Source organism: Ceratotherium simum, chromosome 19 (genome assembly GCF_057802395.1).
Source record: "Ceratotherium simum simum isolate JZ-2026a chromosome 19, ASM5780239v1, whole genome shotgun sequence".
NCBI lineage: Eukaryota > Metazoa > Chordata > Mammalia > Perissodactyla > Rhinocerotidae > Ceratotherium > Ceratotherium simum.
Window position 1 is genome coordinate 31996560 of NC_141918.1, and position 20481 is coordinate 32017040.

Here is a 20481-nt window from a genome sequence, read left to right on the forward strand (position 1 = left end):
CAGAGAAATACAGAAGTTCATTGAGAGTCCAAAACTGATTTGTGCTCTTTGACTTTTGCTCTGAATGCTTACTCAAGATCTCTGTACAAAACAGACCCATATGGATATCTTGTTCTTTATAAACGAAACATACGCCTTCAGATTTGCCATAGGTAGAGCATAGTATCTGAGGCTTTATTTTCCTCTTAGATTGGAAAATCACTCATGTGTTCACCCATCTTCTCTGTGAACATATGTTCAAGGTGGTTGGATGAAATTAATTAGCTATGGAACAAAATTTGTCTTGCTTTGCAAGTAATTAGCTCATAGATAAAATGTCTAACTTTGGTACTGGCTTCATATACACCATCTTTTAACCAACTGAACTGATTTAAAGACAATAAAAATTAATGAAGAAAATTTAAAATCTTTGAAACTATATTGCATAATTGTTGATAAACCAAAATTTACCAAAGAGCATAAGCAATTGTTCATTTGGGGTACACTACACATAATGTTGACTATAAAATGTACATGAATTTGAAGGTTACAGATTTCAATACTTTCAAATGAGATTCTAAAATAATTATACATATACTAGATTAACAATTTCTCAGTTACTGTTAAATCAATGATAAAAACATACAGCCTGGATATCTTACTTCTTTGAGGACTTCCTCCAAGATTTCAGCATGTTTTTCATATGGCTGTTCAAAGTTCATATCCTTTGTCATTTTTACAGTCTTCTCTATCATGGCAAGAACATCTGGATGATCGGCAGTTACCTCTTCTATTGAGTCTTCTGTTGAGTATAAAGTAAAATAAGTTAATAAACTAATGCCATTAATAGTTTCAGTGGACAATGCTATTTGCAATAAAACATAATTGTTAATACCTGACCCAAGAAAGTACTATCTTTGTGTTACTGCAGCACATGCTAGAGGAAGGGGGAAATAGACTAGGGAGGAAATGTTAAGTCAGGAATCACAAAATATCAGAGCATTGGCTTAAAGCCAGCGCATCAGAATGAAAGTGAGTAGGCGAGAAGAAAGTTATGTTGGGCAGGAGTCAAAACCCAGGAAGCCAGGGAGAGGAGGCAGCGACCAGAGGATTCCAGGGGTCAAGCTAAAACACCAGCATCTAGGGAATGAGTCAGAAAACAAGATGAACACTTCCAATTACAAGCCTGAGACCACATGGGACAGTAAGAGGACAGGAGGTAGGCGAGTTGGGGGGGATGGAAGAAAGGGTGGCATAGGCTGATTTTTCAAGTGTTATACTTGATTCTTGCCCTCATTGGGTGCTGAACGTCTCCTTGCCTGGCTGAGTTGGCTCACAGGCTGCATTGTGATGTCACTGTTCATCCACTCCTCTAATGAGGCAGGAGGTTGGCAGCTCCACCTGACTCCTCTACCTCTGCCTTTCCAGTCATGCTTCTTGAGCTGCTGCCCCAAGGCTCCATCCATCAGGGTCTCCCGCCAACTGATCCCAGCCCAGAAAAACCCCAAAGTGCTTTCAAAGAGCAGCTGTCTGCTGCCCTCTGTGCCATGAAGCGAGAAGTCTGTTCTCAGGGATGGAGAGAGCCAGCAGTTCCTGGAGAGCCAGAGTGGAAGAGGCAAGAACCCATGATCTTCCCGTAGTCTTGGGAAGGGGCGCATGGTGAGGCAGAAATAGCCAGACAGAGGTACCAAATGTGCTAGAAGCTGCTAGTTGTTCACCCAGTATCCATTTTCCTCTTCCTTAGTAACAGAATCTTGATTTTTTGGGGGTCAGAAATGTGCCCAACTAAAACTACTACATCTCCCAACTTCCCTTATAGCTTGGTTGGCTATAGACAAGATGCAGGAAGAATTTTTTTTTGTCGAGTCTTCCTGTCACCTCTTTAAACAGGGATAACTCAGCTGGGTGGAGTGTCAGTTTTTGTCTCTTGACTTTCCCCACTTCCTGCTAGGCACACTGATATGATGGCTGGAGCACCAGCAGCCATCTTGTGAATTGTTATGGTAGCCACATGCCAGGGATGGCAGAACAGGAAGATAGATCTCTTATCTTCCCAATATTCTTTTTCACCAAAACAATATATTACAAGTTTTTTTTCTGTGTTCCTGTATGTCTAATTGTTCATAGTAGAGTAGCCTTTAAGATAGATTAAGTTGAGTATTAATAATGCTTTTTTAAAAAATCACACATTTCTCTTTCAAAATTCTAAAGGAACTATCTGTGATTTTTAGATCCACAATCTAAGAGAACCAAATTATCCAAATATCAATTTACCTTTTTTTGGATCCACCTTTAGATCTTGACTATAGTCTGGAGAACTCCTTTTAAATGCAGATGTTTCACTAGTTTCATTTTCACCTGCAAATAAAACATTGTTAACATCTAAAGGACAGTAATAAATTGTGGGTGATTGTCAAAGATCGTGCTATGGGGGACCCAGGACTCATGTTCCCAATTTGTTTTAAATTAAAATAACACCATTAATAGTCAAATAGGTAAATATATCTATCAGCAGTAGAAGATAAAGATAATGACTTAATCTATTAAAAAACCAAGAGTAATTCCAGTTTCATAGAGTGCCAGTAAATCTACACTGAACAAGAAAAATCAAATTTTCCCTTCTTGACTGAGGTAACTAACAGCCTCCTGACTGCAAGAGGTAGAGGCTGTGCTTATCTCAGACACACGGGGCAGGGAGGGTGCTTTCTCCCCAGGGCACACGGGCAGTGTTGGCATCCTCCAGCAGTGAGTAGAGGCACTGATGGCTGCTTCTACCTCGGACTGCCTCCCGCAAAGATAAGGGAGGAAGAATGCCACAGGTAAGTTTCTGACAGCGCCCAGTTTACTTCCTACCAGGCTTGAAATAAATGTCAGGTAAACACACATCTGTCTGGATCAGGAGGAGGAACCAAACAGAAAAATCAGCTCTACATTATATAACACAGTAAAGTATAGATGTATTTACAAACTAAATGCTGGGGCCAGCCCAGCAGCACAGTGGTTGAGTTCATGCACTCAGCTTTGGCGGCCTGGGGTTCACAGGTTCTGATCCTGGGCATGGACCTATGCACCGCTTATCAAGCCATGCTGTGGCAGGTGTCCCACATATAAAGTAGGGGAGGATGGGCATGGATGTTAGCCCAGGGCCAATCTTCCTCAGCAAAAAGAGGAGGATTGGCAACAGATGTTAGCTCAGGGCTAATCTTCCTCACCAAAAAAAAAAAAGAAAAGAAAAGAAAAATAAATAAATAAATAAAAACTAAATACAAAGGTTGGGCCAACATAAAAAGAAGAATATAAGTATATATTCAATCTCTGGTTGAAAGGAGGACTTTTAAGACTGAAAGTAAATGGAAGAAATCAACAAAGGGAAAGTAATGATTTGACTACAATAGTATTAAAAATTCCTCTATTTCAAAAACAGCAAGGTGATTTAAAAGACAAACCATCCACTTTGGATAAAAATACGAAAAATGAGTGACTAATATAGAAAGTTTATATAGAAACCATATAACTGATACAACAATTTAGAAAAATGGGTATGGGGCCAGCCTGGTGGCGTAGTGGTTAAGTTTGCGCCCTCCACTTCAGTGGCCTGGGGTTTGTGGGTTTGGATCCTGGGTGCAGACCTACACACTGCTCATCAGGCCATGCTGTGGCGGCATCCCACTTGCAAAGTAGAGGAAGATTGGGACAGATGTTAGCTCAGGGACAATCTTCCTCACCAAAGAAAAAAAAAAAGGGCAAAAGACAAAAATGGTCACCTCAGAAAAGAAGAAATATAAATGGTTAACCAATATGGAAATATTAAACTTCAGAAATAGTCAAATGAAAATTAAAATAATATTTCAAAAGAGAAAATACCAAGGAAATAATGACATATATTTTGTATATTACTGAGCAGAATATAATTTGGAACAACTTTTATGCAAATCAATTTGACTCTGTCTATAGCTTCCTACTCATTAAACTGGTGACTCCACTTATGTCACCACACAGACAAAACTTCACGTAAAAAGTCCGTTGAAGCATTATTTGTAGTAGCAAAAAATAAAATAAAATCTGAAAAATAACAAAGTTCCAACATAAAGAGCTAATTAAAAGTATTACCTATAAGTAGGGAAATTATGCAGTAATTTAAAATGAGTGTTAAAATATTTCCTAATGAAGTAATATAATTAAATGTTACATTATAAATCAAAAAAGGTAAAAATAGTTTACATTGTATGCTCTCAATTATGTTCAGATATGAGTGGAAAATTTTTCTAAGGGTAAATAAAAATAAATGATAATATTTCACAGCTAAAACTCTGGGTTTATGATGCTCTGATTCCAACACATTAAAGGAAAGAGAGAGTTTTTAAGAAAGAATTTGTTATTATATGATAATGATTGTGTCACATTTGGAAACACTAAAAAAAATTTTGGAGGGCCAGCCCCATGGCTTAGTGGTTAAGTGCATGCGCCCCGCTACTGGCAGCCTGGGTTCGGATCCCGGGCGCGCACCGATGCACCGCTTCTCCAGTCATGCTGAGGCCGCGTCCCACATACAGCAACTATGCATACAACTATCTACTGGGGCTTTGGGGGAAAAAAAAAAAAAGGAGGAGGATTGGCAATAGATGTTAGCTCAGAGCTGGTCTTCCTCAGCAAAAAGAGCAGGATTAACACGGATGTTAGCTCAGGGCTGACCTTCCTCAGAAAAAAAAAAAAAAAAATTGGGAGATTTCTAATCATATTAGGTTCCTAGTTTCTACGTTTTCTTCTTCATTCTAGTAAATCTATTTCTGTTCTATAGCTGTTCAGTTTAAATCTGTAAGAGAGAAGCTAACTTTCTTCTCCTGAAGTTTCCAATTTTGGGGGTAATATTAAGCTTCAATATAAACATGATCAAATATGAAATAAATGGAAATAAGATTCATAAGCATGGTATTAGCAGTTCATTTTGTTACCATCTTTATCAATTCTAGCGGCTTGATCATCAAGGACATTTTCTGACTTCCTTTTGGTTTCTTCGTTGTCCTCTGAAGAGCTTTCTCCTTGGGACTCATGAGTGAACACTGCAGCGAAGGGATAATATGTTTTCTCAGCTAATCTGTTCATATTAGGAAAGATTTGGCCAATAACATCAGCAATATATTTCTTTACCATCTTCATCAAATGAAGAGTGCAAGTCTTCCAGGCTTTTATACGCATCAGTTGGGACCTTGTCATATTCTTTCCTTTCAAATTCTCTTTCAAGTTCACTAAAAGCTGACTTGGCTGAAAGACAGTAATTGGCTGTGTTAGCAAAAGGTGTTTGTGGGTAGGGAGACAGGGATAGTGATTAAATCCTGTGCTTTAAAGTCAGAGAGACTCGGGTGTGAGTTCTGACTCAGCGTGGCTTTGGTAGATGATTTGATCTCCCTGTCTCAATTTCTCCTGGGCAAAACGAGGATCATCAACCGAAAGCATTGTTGCAAGGGTTAAATGAGACAATGGATGTAAACACTTAGAAAATGCTTGGCTCACAGGAAGCCTACTCCATGTTAGCTGCCATCCTCTGTATTATTACAAAATTTTCTATGTTAAAAAAACCTCAATATTCTCCACTGACAAATTTTTCTTGAAAATATATTGGAGCAAAATTCACTAGCAAAAAAAAAAAAGCCAATGTTTTAAATTTTGAGAAGGGTTAAAACCCTATTGTCAGATTTAGAATAATTAGTGAATTTGAAAAAGAAAAGAAAGAGGCTTTTAAGTTTGCAGTGTATAGGAGATAGCATCTATTTCTATATTCTGGTGAGAGAAGGCAATTTGTGGAAAGTTTTAAAATCTATGATTTCATGCCATAATTTGATGTGAAAGGCATCACTCCAGACTCCAAGAATCATTACAGATCACTGTTCCTCCAGGAGCCCAACTAGCTTCCTCTCTTGATCCAGTTTTCACTTAAATGTCCCCTCTTCAGAGAGGTTACTCTAACACTCCAGCACCCGGACTCCAATCACCGCCTGCCACATTACCTAGTTATATTTCTTTCTATCTGCTCACTTGTTTTTTTTTGCCCCCCTCCCCTCTATTAAAATGTAACCACCACGAGGAGAGGAGCTTCATGTGTCATGTTCACCTCTGGAGCCCAGGGCCTAGAATCATGGCTAACACAAAGTAGATACTCAAGTTTCTGTTGAATGAATTAATGAATTCATTTTGTCCAGGCTTAAATAGGTTGACTAATAAGCTATCTTAGTAGTCTGGGTCAATATTTCTCAAGCTTTAGTTTGTGAGTTGTTTATGAGTATTTTTTAAAATTTTGGTTTTGATTTTGAAGGTAATATACTAAAAATATAAATTCATTGTGGATCATCTGGATGATCACTTGGATGGCATGCATGTCAATACTGGTCTTTTTGCTGTTGTTTCTAGAATACCTTGGGTACCATGCTGGACTCTCTTACTTGTTTATAGGCTAATGAGAAAGAAGAGAGGCAGATGTATTAGGCAAATAACATGCTCTTGCCTAGGAAAAGCTCAACATCGCCATGTAGGAAGAGATAATTTCTTTGTTATTTAAATAGTTTCAGGCATAGAAACTGATGGGAATGTTTCCAATCGATGTGAAAAGTTAGTGAAACCCTGAAAGCAAAATCTGACAAATAAAGCACAAAAAAGAAAACTATAAACCAATCATACTTACAAATGTAGAAAAAAAATCCTAGATAAACAACCAAAAGAAAAATATGTTATAAGAATAACACATCATGACCGAGGAAGGTTTCTTTCAGAACTACAAGAATGGTTTAATGTTGGAAAATACATTAGTATAATCGATCAGACCAATAGATCAAAGGATTAAAAACTTTATGATCATCTTGATGGATGCTAAGAAGGCATTTGATAATGTCTAACATCCATTCCAGACAAAAATACTTAATGACCTTATGGAGAGACATGCGCAAGAATCCATTTGTAAAGGTCCAGTACCACTGCCACTATCTAACATCATTCTAGAACAGCTAGCCTACATAACTAGTCAAGAAGGGAATTAAGCATAAGTAATAGGAAAAGAGAAGTTGAAACTCTATTTCTTTTCAAATGATACAATTGGCTATCTGCAGAACTTAAGAGACGCAACTAAAAATCTATCAGAACTAGCAAGTAAGCTTAATAAAGTTACAAACAAATATATAAAAATCAAACGGCTTTCCAATATACTGGTAATAACTACCTAGAAAATATAATAGAAAAACGATCCCATTCAATAGTAACAAAATGACAAAATATCTAGGAATAAACTTATTAAGAAAAGTGTAGGCAATGCATGCAGAAAGCTACAAAATGTTAAGGAAGGATACAAATATTATACCACAAAATGGAGATTTCATTTGTCTGCATGAGAAGATTTAATAGTCATGATGCAAATTCTCATCAAATTATTGTATAATGTTAACACAATCCTCCCACCGGGATTTGCTGGGGAACTTGACAAAATTCTACAAGCATCTCAAGGCCTAGGAGAGCTTCTGGCCACAATAAGCACTCATTTTATGGAATAAGTGAAAGACTATCCAGGAATAATTTTTAAGCAAAATGTTTTGAGGAGAAACTTGCATTACTAGATTAAAATGCATCATAAAGCTTTAATAATTACATTTTGTATTAAAGGCTGTAATAGAAAGATCAATAGAATACAAAGTTCAGAAATTTACACACACACACACACACACACACACACACACATCCATGCACACAAACTTAATATTAGAATAAAGATGGCATTTCAAATCTCCAGTAAAATTACGGATAATTTAGCAAATGTTAGTTGTAAATTTGGCTTGCCACTTGGAAAAAGTGAGTTTAGATCCCCATCTAACACACAATTTACTACAATAATTACATTTCAATTAGAAAGAAGCATTAAAAGAATGCTTCTTATTTTATCCTTATTTTAAAATAAAATGAGAGAATGCAATTTTGCACATACCATAGGATCACAGTTAATCATTACAAAAATGAATAGAACATAGGGAGGGTTGGAAAATGCATAAAATTCTTAACAGGGGATATCTCTGGGGAGTAAGTATGAGTGAATTTTTTTCCATCTGCTTTTTCCAGTTTCCTGTGATCGCTTGAGAGAAATAGAGGATAAGAGCACGGACATTGATTCGAATCCCAAGCACTTGCTGGCTGTCAACTATGGGCAAGTTACATAACGCCTCTGAGCCTTAGTTTCTTCATCCACTAAAAGTGGAGATAAATTACTTACCTCACAGGCCTGTTATGAGGATTAAATAGGATAATAATGTGCAATGCATTTAGCATCACCCCATCGTACAGTAAATTTAGCCCAGTGAATATTATCTATTATTACTTTTGTAATGAGAAAAACTTTATTAGGAAAGGAATATTTGGAATTGAGGCAGTGATGTCTATATCAGGGAACAGTACACTGCCATAGCTTCGGGGAAATCCAAACAGTGGTGGCTGAATCCAGTCTAAAATTGTTGGAGCTAATCTCAAATTTTGGATCTAGATCTTTGAAAGTAAGAAAGATCCCATGTAGTGTATAGGAAATGCTGCACTGAGGGTATTCCCTTAGGAGGAGATGTTTAGGTTAAGCTATTTCAGGTGTTCTAATGTAACTGGTTACAAGGGTGACAACTATAGATACAAATTCTACCAAAACCAACCAATGAATGTCAAAAGTAGCCAAGAAATGACAACTCTCACTTTTCCTGGAGAAAAACAGAAAACAACCCCCAAACCCTTGTGCCTATTCTAAAATAATGTGATAAGGAGTGAGATACAGGAAAAGGCAGAATGCTCAGGAGAAAGAACACTGGGACTTTGGAAATGAGGGTTTGAGTCTCAGCTATGCTACCAGCTGGGTGAGTTTCAGGAAGCCATTCAACCCCCATGTGCCTCAGTTTCCTCATTCGTAAAGTTAGAGAACTGTATGAATTGATCACTAAGGCTTCTTCCAGTTTCACTGTTTGATGACTTTTTTTTTTTCTGAGGAAGATTGGCCCTAAGCTAACATCTGTTGCCAATCTTCCTCTTTTTGCTGAGGAAGATTCGCCCTGGGCTAACATATGTGCCAATTTTCCTCTTTTTGCTGAGGAAGCCACCACCACAGCATGGCCACTGAGAGATGAGTGGTGTAGGTCCGTGCCTGGGAACCGAACCTAGGCTGCCAAAGTGGAGCGTGCTGAACTTAACCACTAGGCCACCGGGGCTGGCCCAGGTTTTATGACTTTTTGAATTCCCACAATAAAAAGATTTAATTTACAATCAGGGCTGACATATAAGCCTAAACAACAACAACAACGGCAGCAACAGCAAACTGCACAAGAGTCAGGTGGAGTGTTGTTGTCACGATGGGTGTAGATAAAGGTGTAAGTTCTGCTCAGTCTCTGGCCAGCAAGCAGACCCATAAAAGTAAAGACATCCAAATTTGGAAGTTCTTTCTGAGTCCCTTCCTTAGTAGTCTAGAATGAAATCTTTTCTCCCTTTATGAATCAGGTTCTTCCATATCCATTTCTTCAACCGTTTATTAAGAAGCTACAATGTGTGAGGTGCCAGGTACACCAAGACGAGAAAACCAAGTCCTCGCCCTCAGGTAGCCAGGCTTAATTGCTGACTTAACCTTAAAACAGACATTTTAAAAAGATGATTCACCTTGTCTTTTAGCTTGTAGTTCTGTGAGAAGCCGTTCTTTCACAACTTTGATAGCTGCTTCAGTGGCCTCAGCTATAGTATTTCTTACTAACGTTTCAAGGGCTTCATCAAAACATAGTTGAACAAGCTTGGTGTAGTCAATTACCTGCAAAGAACATTTGAGGAAACCAACATAAGCACCAGTTACTGTGAGTATTAAACACCTTGTTCTTCTCTATCTCTATCTCTATTTATATCTATTTCTATACTTATCTATCTCAAAAATTTTAATGCTGTTTGAGGTATGCTATGTTCAGAATTCATTGATTTTTGAGTACTCACTTTCATAGAAATTCAGTCATATTTTTCATGTAGGATTATCTATTTATATATGTATCTATCCTGCAATATATATATTCAAGTTACACACATATTTTTAAAATCAACTTTGTATGTAAAATTTACATACAATAAAGGCATCCATTTTAAGCATACAGTGTGATGAGTTTTTACAAATATATACATACAACAACCACATTCAATATATAGAACTTTTATGTCACCTTAAAAATTCCCTCATGCTCCTTTATAATTAATTCCTGGCCCCTGGCAACCACTTTCTGCCACTATAGATTAGTTTTGCCTTTCTTAGAATTTCATATAAATGGAACCATACAGTATGTAACCTTTTTCAAGCTTTTTCCCCTTAGCATGTTTTTGAGATTCATCAGTGTAATGATACATATCAGTAATTTGTTACTTTTTATTGTTGAGTAGTATTCCATTGTATAAATATACCACAGTTTTTTACTCATTCCTCTATTGATGAACATTGGTTGCTTCCAGTTTTTGGCTATTATACATAAAGCAGCAATGAACATTTGTAAGGAAGTCTTTTTATGAACATATGTCTTCTTTTCTCTTGGATAAATACTTAAGAATGGAATTACTGGTTCACATGGTAAGTGTATATTTGACTTTATAATAAACCGTTAAACTGTTTCCAAAGTGACTGAACTATTTTACATTCCTACCAGCAATGTATGAAAATTACAGTTACTCCACATCCTCACCAATACTTGGTTTTGTGAATGTTTTAAATTTTAGCCATTCTAGTGGGTATGAAAAAGTATCTAATTGTAACTTAAATTTATATTTCCCTAATCACTAATAATTTTGAGCTTATTTTTATGCACTTATTGGTCATTCACTTACCTCCTGTTTTTAAGCATATGTTTTAAGCATTTTGCATATTTTAAAAACTGGATTAGAATTCTATATATACATTCTGAATATAAGTTCTTTGTCAGGTAGATAATATAGTTCATACTGAATGCTGGGATGTTAGAAATAGATTTCTATATGCCTTTTAAGTTTAAATAATATTTCCATATCTGTAGACTCATTTTGATTTTCCTTCAATATGCTTATATTACTTTATTCCATGCCAATAAATATATATTTACACCATCATTTTTAACATATGCACAGTATTGTAGCTGAATATACTATAACTTAACTAAAATACCAATAATATATATTTAGGTATATGTGTTTTTGCTATTATAAATAGGCTATAAGGAATACATATGATGAATACAGTTATGTATACATCTTTGATAGTTTCTTTAGGAAAAAAAATCCATAAAATAGAATTGACAGTTCAAAGGATATACATGGATTTTATACATATTTCCAATTGCCATCCTTAATGGTTATACTCTTACCAGTAGTGTATGAGAACGTACTTTTCCCTATCCTAGCCACACATCAATAGCGTGTGTTAATAGTGATCTTTGACTCTAACAGATTGACATGACATATCTCTGTTTTGTTGGCATCTCTCTGGTTATCAGGGAGGTGATATCCCTTTTCTCATGTTTAGCGGCTATTTGTACCTATTATTTTGTGAATTGCCTGTTTGCTATTTCTTTCCATTGGGGCTTCATCTGCATATTGATTTGTAAGAACCCTTTATAGATTTAAAATTAGAATTCCTTTGTCTGACACATACCGTGGTGGCTTTAAAACATGTCCACAAATCCTTTAATACTCCTTCCTTCAGAAGGTGGAGCCTAATTCCCCTCCTCTTTAGTGTAGGCAGGACTTAGTGACTTGTTTTAAATGGATAAGTATGGCGCATTTTTCATTAAAAGAATGAAATGACAAACCATAGAGTGGTAGAAAATATTCATAATGCTTATAATAAAAAAAAGCTTGTATAGAGATAATTTAAGGAACTCCTACCAATAATATGCAAAAAAATTTAAAAATGGACAAGAGATTTGAACAAACACTTCGAAAAGAGAATATCTGAATGGCCAATAAACATATGAAAAAATGTCCAAGCTCGTTACTCATTGAGGAAATGCAAATTAAAACCACAGTGAGATACACCCACTAGAACAGCTTAGATTAGAAAGACTGACCATAATAAAAGTTGGCAGGAGTATGAAAAAACAGAACTCTCACGAACTGCTGATAGGATCGTAAACTGGTAGAACTAGTTTGGAAAACAGTTTGGCATTATCTACACAAGTTGAACATATGCATACCCTATGTCCCCAAAATTTTACTCCAAGATGAATCTCCAAAATATATAAAGATATGCATGTGTGCACCAAGAGACATGTACGAGAATATTTATAGCAATATTATTCATAATACCCCAAGGTGGAATAAACCCAAGTTTTATTAACACTCAAATGGATAAATAAATTATAATATAATTCAATCAAAGGAATAAAATAAAACAATAAAAATGAATAAACTATAGCTATATGCAATAACATGGATAAATATCGCAACCACGATGTTAAGTGTAAGAAGCCAGGCACAAAGAACATAAATCGTTTAAGTCCATAAAGTTAAGAAAAACATGCAAAACTAACCTGTGGTATTTGGATGTAAGCTTACATGGTAAAACCATAAAAGAAAAGTACAGAAGTGAAGACCATAAAGTTCAGGGCAGTGATTGCCTTTGTGGAAGGAGTAAGAGGATTGGTATTGGGAAAAGGCATAGGGGGCTTCTGGGGTACTGGCAACATTCCCATACTTGACCTGGGTGTTGGTTATATGGGGGTTTGTTTTGTCATAATTCAGTGAGCTTCATTTTTCTGTATGTTTGTCATATTTTATAATAAAAAAGTTAAAAGCAAATAGAAAATGTTACCCCTGTGCTTAAAAGAATTCAATAGCACTTGGAATAAATTCACACTCCTCCCCATGGCCCGCATTGCTCTGACTACGTCTTCAACCGTCTTCATCTTGAGCCATTCCTCCTTTCAGACTCTATGCTCTAGCCATACTGGCCTTCATGCAGTTCCCCTCATTCCAATCCCTCATCAAATCCTTTGGCTCTGTCTTCAAATTACATCCCAAATCTGCCTGTTCCTTACTACCTCTACTGCTAATACTCTGGTCTAAGCTAAAAATAATTTCTCTTCGTTTACTGAGGGTGGAGAACGGGATCACTGTGAGGAGACGGCAAGGAATTGACAGGCCAGGGTGTTGGGAGGGTCATCTTTGTAGATACTGAAATCACCAAGAATTATGATGGGGCTGAGGATGTGGAGAGAGTGACAGTGAGCCAGGAGGGATGTAACTCAGGAAACAGGAGATGAGTAGAACCAAGAAAGGTAGTAGGTGGCATGGTCTGTATGACATAACAGTCAAATCTGGGAGCTTTGGGGAAGCAAAGAGGGGCTATGGTGCAGAAGCTGCAATCACCAGCAAGGAGGATGCTTTCCCCACTCTAAGCCCAGTGGAACAATGACCCAATTGACAGTGTAAAATTAAGAAAACTGAGTACAAATCCTAAAATCCTACAAATTATAATCAAGTATAGGTAGGTAGATAATCAAGAAAGATAGCTAACTCGCTAGATAAGTAGTTACCTTTCCTTTGTAACTTTTTGCCAGCAAATTGCTAAGCGTTGTTTTTCCTGAAGATTGAGGTCCAAATATGAAAACTTTAAATGGTGGTGCCGGCATAGGTGGAAGGAGATAGGAACGCGGGTTCAACAAAAATGTTTTGAATGCTTCTTCTGATGAAAGACAGTATATTTTACCTAGAAAACTTAAAATACGGCATAATCATAAACAACTGAAAAGAGGTATGGGCAGGTTTAAAAATTAAGTTCTGAAAATCCTACTTACCTCACAGAAAAATCTGGCAATCCTGGATAAATGTTACCTTTTTTTAACATCACAGGACATGTCTGTCCCCATCTGCTTCTCCGCCACCTAAATCTTGGTGCAATTAGTTGATAAGATGCAAGAGTATGGAGCAGCTCATCCTGTTAATGATAAATGCTACGTTAAAAATGTGGGCAGAAGTTTTGCTGAAATTAACAGTATTAAGTATTTCATTTCTTTTTTTTTTTTTTTTTTTTTGGTGAGGAAGATTTGCCCTGAGCTAACATCTGTGCCAATCATCCTCCTCTTTGTATGTGGGCCGTCACCACAGCATGGCTGATGAGTGGAGTAGGTCCACACCTGGGACCCGAACCGGCAAACCTGGGCCCCCGAAGCAGATCTTGCGGAACCTCAACGACTTGGCCACGGGGCTGGCCTCCTAAGTGTTTTATTTCTTTTCTTTCGTTGTGAGGAAGACTAGCCCTGAGCTAACATCCGATGCCAATCCTCCTCTCTTTGCCGAGGAAGATTGGCCCTGGGCTAACATCTGTGCCCATCTTCCTCTACTTTATATGGGACGCCGCCACAGCATGGCTTGACAAGTGGTGCGTCGGTGTGCACCCGGGATCGGAACCTGTGAACCCCAGGCTGCCAAAGCGGAGCGCGTGCACTTAACTGCTATGCCAATGGGCCGGCTCCTTCATTTCTTATTTGATAATGCTATACCATTTAAGAAATAATTTAGTAAGCAAATTTTGGCTTTTTCTTAATTGCAACCATTCTGTATTTGTCCAAAATTTAATAAGACAAATAGATTTCATTTCTAAGACCTTGTTTAAATTGTACTGAGCATTTTCTATTATAAAGTAAAATGAGCATAAGGTAGATAGAATGTTTTCTATTATCTGTTTCAGAAAACAGATTCCAAAAACTTTTTATTGAAAAGCTTTGAAAATGTACCAGATTCTTAGTCAATTTACCTAAATTTATAAATAGTAAGATTTTATATACAGACTGCTTTTGCATTCACTTAGCTCTCTCATTCTTCTTAAAATGTAAAGTCTCCCTCAGCAATCCTCTGTTGGTGACTCCAGAGAAGTAAAGAACCATTTCTCACTGTCCTCGTGCTACCTTAGCAGGGGACGAGAGAGCTGGAGAGAGATGGCACGGTGGGCAACTGCCAGGAGGAAAGGGTCCAGATTGGCTCCCTCCAACCTTCAGATGTGGCTCTCACATGTATCTACTCGCTCCAGAGTTGACTGTGCCTCCACAGACCAGAATGGGAGCTCTGGTGTTGCCCGGACAGCTGTAGCATCAGCGAGTAAAGAAACGGACATACACGCTGCAGGGATGCTGCATGAATGTCCCAACTGAAGGCTGGAAGAAGTAGCTAAGTGTTAAGGGAGCTGTCAATGCTTAGGGGAGCTGCATGAGACTGAGAACCTCATCACGAGGCATGTTGGGCTACAACCCTTCTCCACGGAGTCCGTAGACTGAGCTAGGGACCAAAACGTACCCAGTTAAGTCAGGAGGCAGTCACTCTTTCCTTATCATGTCTATTTCCTGCCCAAACTTGGGAAAAGTGTTTGACCTTGTTCCTCTTTCAGTTTCAAGCCTCTGGAGCCACATGTCTAGCAGGCGCTGAGGGGTGATGAGAAGATGAGTTTTCAAATGAGTTTGATATTACAGTCTTAAAAATGATCTGGACCACCTCTGATTAAACAAGGCAGGGTGTACACATGCATTTGTGCTTGCTGCTTTCCTAAAACCTCATGAAAATGACAGCAGAGGAATGAGAAAAGGAATAAACTCAAGAGGACACAGAGAATGGGAGAAGAGTTCAGAGCAGCTGACAGCAAACCAGCCATGGCTACACATTTTTGTAAGCTAGAAAGCAGATGGATGAGTGGTAACTGACTTAGATCACAGAAAGGTGAAGGCTCAGTGTCTATGGTGGCAAGGGTGGGTGTGGGTTGGGGTGGGGACAAGAAGAAGCAAGTTGATTCACTCTGCAAAATCCTAGTGAGGCTCAGGACCTGTTGACACCAGGTACCTCTGAAGGGGGTGAATGGAGAGCACAAGACAGGAGGATTGTTTGAAAATCTTTAGAGGTTGGTGCTAGAGGCCAGAGCCACTCCCCACTTCACTCAGTCAACCATCCACCCTTTCCCTCAGTCCCCCCACCCCGACCTCTCCTTCCATCAGAAGACTGGAGGCTTACTTTCTGGAGAGACTGAACCAGAGGAGCTTGTGAGAGGGACCTCAGACACAGCCAAGGGAAGGGGGAGGCACGAGAAAGTTGGCTACACAGGCTAGCGACCTGTGCAGTCATGCAGAACCCCATGATTAGAAGGGCCCCACCATCAGTTTAATGCTCTGCTGTTGCAGTCTTGAAGTTCTTGATAACTTTAAAACAAGGGCCCTGCGTTTTCATTTTGTACTGGGCCTGGCAAATTAGCTGGTGGTGTGCAGGGGCATTCACCCTATCACAACAGAGCTGGGAGTAGAGCTGAAGAACCTCTGCTGTGCCCTCGAAGCCAGCCCTGCCCCAGCAATACAGCTGTTAGATATTTGGAATATTACCATTAGTTTTAGGCACTTTATAACAATAATCTTATTTTGTCCTTATAATAACACTATGTAGTAGGGTTATTATCCCTTTTTTAATAGTTGAATAAAGTGAAAGGTGATCTGGTAGGCTGTAGACCTGGAGTTCAAATTCAGATCTGTCTGATTGGAAAATCAGTGCTGTTACTGTCTCTTGTGCTGGGTGCCAGCTTGACATGTCCTTTCTCCCACCACACACACACACCCTCATCCCCACCCACACATCCCCCACCTCTCTAACAGCTCATCAGACGTTAATAGCTCTCACCCTCTTCACCAGGGAGTTCAAGTTCACATTAAGGTCTTTGTGCCTCTCTCATCCCTGGTTGCATAGGAAAATCTGCAAGGAGGTTTTTTGGTTTTTGTTTTCAGATTATGGTACAATATACATAACATAAAATTTATCATTTAACTATCTTTAAGTGTATAATTCAGTGGTATTATGTACATTCAAAATGTTGTGCAACCATCACCACTATCCATTTCTGGAACTTGATCACTCATTCATTTCATTCCAAACAGAAACTCTGCACCTATTAAATGACAATTCCCCATTCCCCGCTTCCCCTCAGCCCCTCGTAATCTCTGTTCTACTTTCTGTCTCTATGAATTTGCCTATTCTAGGTACTTCATTTAAGTGTAATCACACAGTATCTGTCCTTTTGTGTCTGGTTTGTTTCATTTAGCATAATAGTTTCAAGATTCATCCATGTTTTAGCATGTATCAGAATTTCATTCTTTTTTTAAGGCTGAATAATATTCCATTGTATGTATATACCACACTTTGTTTATCCATTCATGTCATGGATAGACATTTGGGTTGTTTCCATCTGCTGGCTATTGTGAATAAAGCTGCTATGAACATTGGTGTACAAATACTTGTTTGAGTTCCTGCTTTCAATTCTGTTGGGTATATTCCTAGGAGCAAAATTGCTGGATCATATGGTAAGTCTGTGTTTAACACTTTGATGAACTACCAAACTGTTTTATACAGTGGCGACACCATTTTACATCACAAGGGTTCCAATTTCTCCCCATCCTTGACAACACTAGTTATTTTCCTTTTTTTGGAGATCTATGTATATATATATTCACACCTAATGGCAGTATCTCGTTGTAGTTTTGATTTGCATTTCCCTAATGACTAGTGACGTTGAGTATCTTTTCATGTATTTATTGGCCATTTACAAATCTTCTTTGGAGAAATGTCTATTCAAGTCCTTTATATTGGTTCTTTTAAAATCACCTGCCTTTAGCTGAAGAGCATCCATCTAAAGTCTTTTAAAATATACAGGGACTTCAAGATTAATCAACCTTGATCAGCCAGAGTCTTTCAGTGTCCCAAACTTTAAAGTAGGGGTTCTCAGGCTTAAATGGGTATAGGAATCCTTTCTAGATGTAAAAATACATTTCCAGGTCCCACCTCCAGACATTATGGTTCAATCAGTCTAGGATATGAGCCTCCGGAATCTGTATTTGTAGTGCGCTTCCCAGGTGATTCTTTTGGAGGTGGTCTGGACTGCCAGGGAGAAACACTGCTTAAGAGATATGAATAGTGACTCCAGTGTACACAGCCACAACTTCTGCCCTTTTATGAAAAGGAGGGCAGGCATCTTTGGTCATATATCTTATGACCTATGACCTTAGGCCTATGCCTATGCATGCAATAATTTCTAAGGAACTTCCTAGCTGGAAAATTCCTCCAGGTTTTATGGATACTTTAAATTTTCTCTTCAGTGATGACTAGAAGAAGGCTCAGTGCACAGCCTCTGTGCTCCTCAGGCCCACCTTTCTTCCTCTTCAACACCAGTGCCTGTCATTGGAGTCCCAGCACATATTGCAGCTATGCTCCCCCATCAAGATTGAGGCATTACACAGCACAGGATGATAAAATGACCTCTTTCTTCAAAGATTATTTTATTTGAATTATGCTATCTATTTAGGATTCTGGTATTTTTTTTTATTTCTATTCATACAGGTAGAACTAAACTTCCCAGAGTAGATCAAATCCTCCAAGTAAGCTCTTCATGGTCCTTTTAGCAATTAGAAATTACAATTTGATCACCATCACATCCATAATACATCAGTGCCAGGACATAGTAGTTATTCAAAAAAATTGGTTGAAGGATTGAAGGGATGAATGAGTGCTTATAGAGTCGAGGAATTTTATGGCTTTGCTTTCTTTGGGGCTGCAAAATTTTTCAGCTGAACTTGCGTTTCCTTCTTTCTCATTATTCCTGTGGTTGATTGTTCTGATTTTATTGTCTTTCTTTGTTTCTGAACATTCATTGTGTTTAGTATGTACAAGAATATTGTGCTAATATTACAGCTTCTTCCCAGAAATCAAATCCATCTTTATAAAAGGTATCCTGAAACTCCTTTTAAACCTTGAAAGGATACAGATTAAGCTCACAACATAAGATGAAAGGTATACTTTCAAACAGTTAAAAATAACTTACATTTTCCATTGCATCGTTATTTTCTTCCTCTGCACTCTGAAGTTTAGTTAAAACAGCTGCTCTTTTTAGGTTCAGATATTTAAGTCGATCCATAACTTCCTAAATTTAAAGAACAAATCTTTAAATACATCGGCATTTAAATATCTCAAATATTCTGAAAAAGTGATGAGCTCATGAGTAGAATACTTCCTTGCCTCTTCCTAGCTTCTGGTGGTTTGCTGCCAATCTTTGGTGTTCCTTGGCTTGTAGATGCCTCACTCCAGTCTCTGCCTTTGTTGTCACATAGCCATCTTCTCCCTGTATCTTCCCCCTGTATCTCATAAGGATACCAGCCATACTGGATATAGCCCACCTTAATTCAGTATGACCTCATCTTAACTTGATTATACCTGAAAAGATCCTGTTTCCAAGTAAGGTCACATTCATAGGTATTGGAGGTTAGGACCTCAACATATTTTTTGGGAGGACAGAATTCAACTCATAACAGTCTGCCCTCTGGTCCCCAAATATTCCTGTCCTTAGAAGTCTAGCTCTATGGGACCTCTCCAGGCAGAGGGAAGACAGCCATGTGAAGACGGAGGCAGATATTGGAATTATGCTGCTACAAGCCAAAGGATGCCTAGGGCTACCAAAAGCTGGAAAAGGCAAGGATGGATCCTCCTCTAGAGGATTTGGAGGAAGCATGGCCCTGCCACGACCTTGATTTTGGACTCCTAGTCGCTAGAACTATAACAGAATAAATTTCTGTCATTTTAAACCACGTAATTTGTGGTACTTTGTTATGGCAGCAGTAAGAAACTAATACAGACTCTATATGGAAGAATATGAAACACAGAATCTGACATGAGAGATGGTGAGATAAAGTTCTGGTGGTGTACGACTATCTGTGGTAAATTGTATTATACGTTCACAATTCATCCTTCCCTCCCTTCCCTTGTTAATTCCCTAGTTCATGTTGGGTGGAGTACACTTCCCTATCCCATTGACATGGTGCTTCTTCATGTAACTTGTTTTGGCCAATGGAATGTGGGCAGAAGTGATAGGGTGTCAACGGCAACTGAGGCCTTAACAGTCTTGGCAAGTTTCAATCAGGCTTATTGGAGCTTCTGCCCTCTACCTGGAGGAAAGTACCATGTTGTAAAAAGTGGTCAAATTCTGGATATATTTTGAAGGAGAAGCCTGCTGTGTATGCTGATGGATTGGATGTGGGATGTGAGAAAAAGAAAAGGGCAGGTTGAAGGTTGGATTTGACATTTACTGAGAGGAGAAAACTGTGGGAGGAGTGGATTTGGGGTGGGGTGATGGTGATGGTGGATCAGGAGTTTTATCTTGCACATTTAAATCTGAGATGATTATTAGAGATCCAATTGGATATACTGAGTAGCAGTTGATTATACAAGTTGGAATTCAGGGGAAAGGTCTGGGATAGTAATATGAATTTAAGTGTTGCCAGCTTTTAGAAGGTATTTAAAGCCATTGGACTGGATGAAGTCTCCTAAGGAGTGAAGGCAGACAGAGAAGAGCACACAAGGAGTGAGCTCTGGGATCCTCCAACTCTGGAGATTGAAGATGCAGAGTGTCCAGGGGGCTGGCCCTGTGGCCGAGTGGTTAAAGTTCTGCACACTCTGCTTCGGCGGCCCAGGTTTGTGGGTTCGGATCCTGGG

General features: G+C 38.4%; 1 protein-coding gene across 1 annotated transcript in view; it reads right to left on the bottom strand.

Moving 5' to 3' along the window:
* The window catches only part of AK9 (adenylate kinase 9), a 117698-nt gene that overhangs the window by 71774 nt on the left and 25443 nt on the right, over positions 1 to 20481 (bottom strand). The window contains exons 9-16 of the mRNA XM_087443988.1: positions 18818 to 18916; positions 13773 to 13912; positions 13512 to 13692; positions 9637 to 9781; positions 5128 to 5241; positions 4932 to 5039; positions 2254 to 2337; positions 642 to 781 (exon numbers count right to left, since the gene is read on the bottom strand). Of these exons, the coding sequence (XP_087300114.1) occupies positions 642 to 781; positions 2254 to 2337; positions 4932 to 5039; positions 5128 to 5241; positions 9637 to 9781; positions 13512 to 13692; positions 13773 to 13912; positions 18818 to 18916 (1011 nt within the window). The remainder of the gene's footprint in view (positions 1 to 641; positions 782 to 2253; positions 2338 to 4931; positions 5040 to 5127; positions 5242 to 9636; positions 9782 to 13511; positions 13693 to 13772; positions 13913 to 18817; positions 18917 to 20481) is intronic.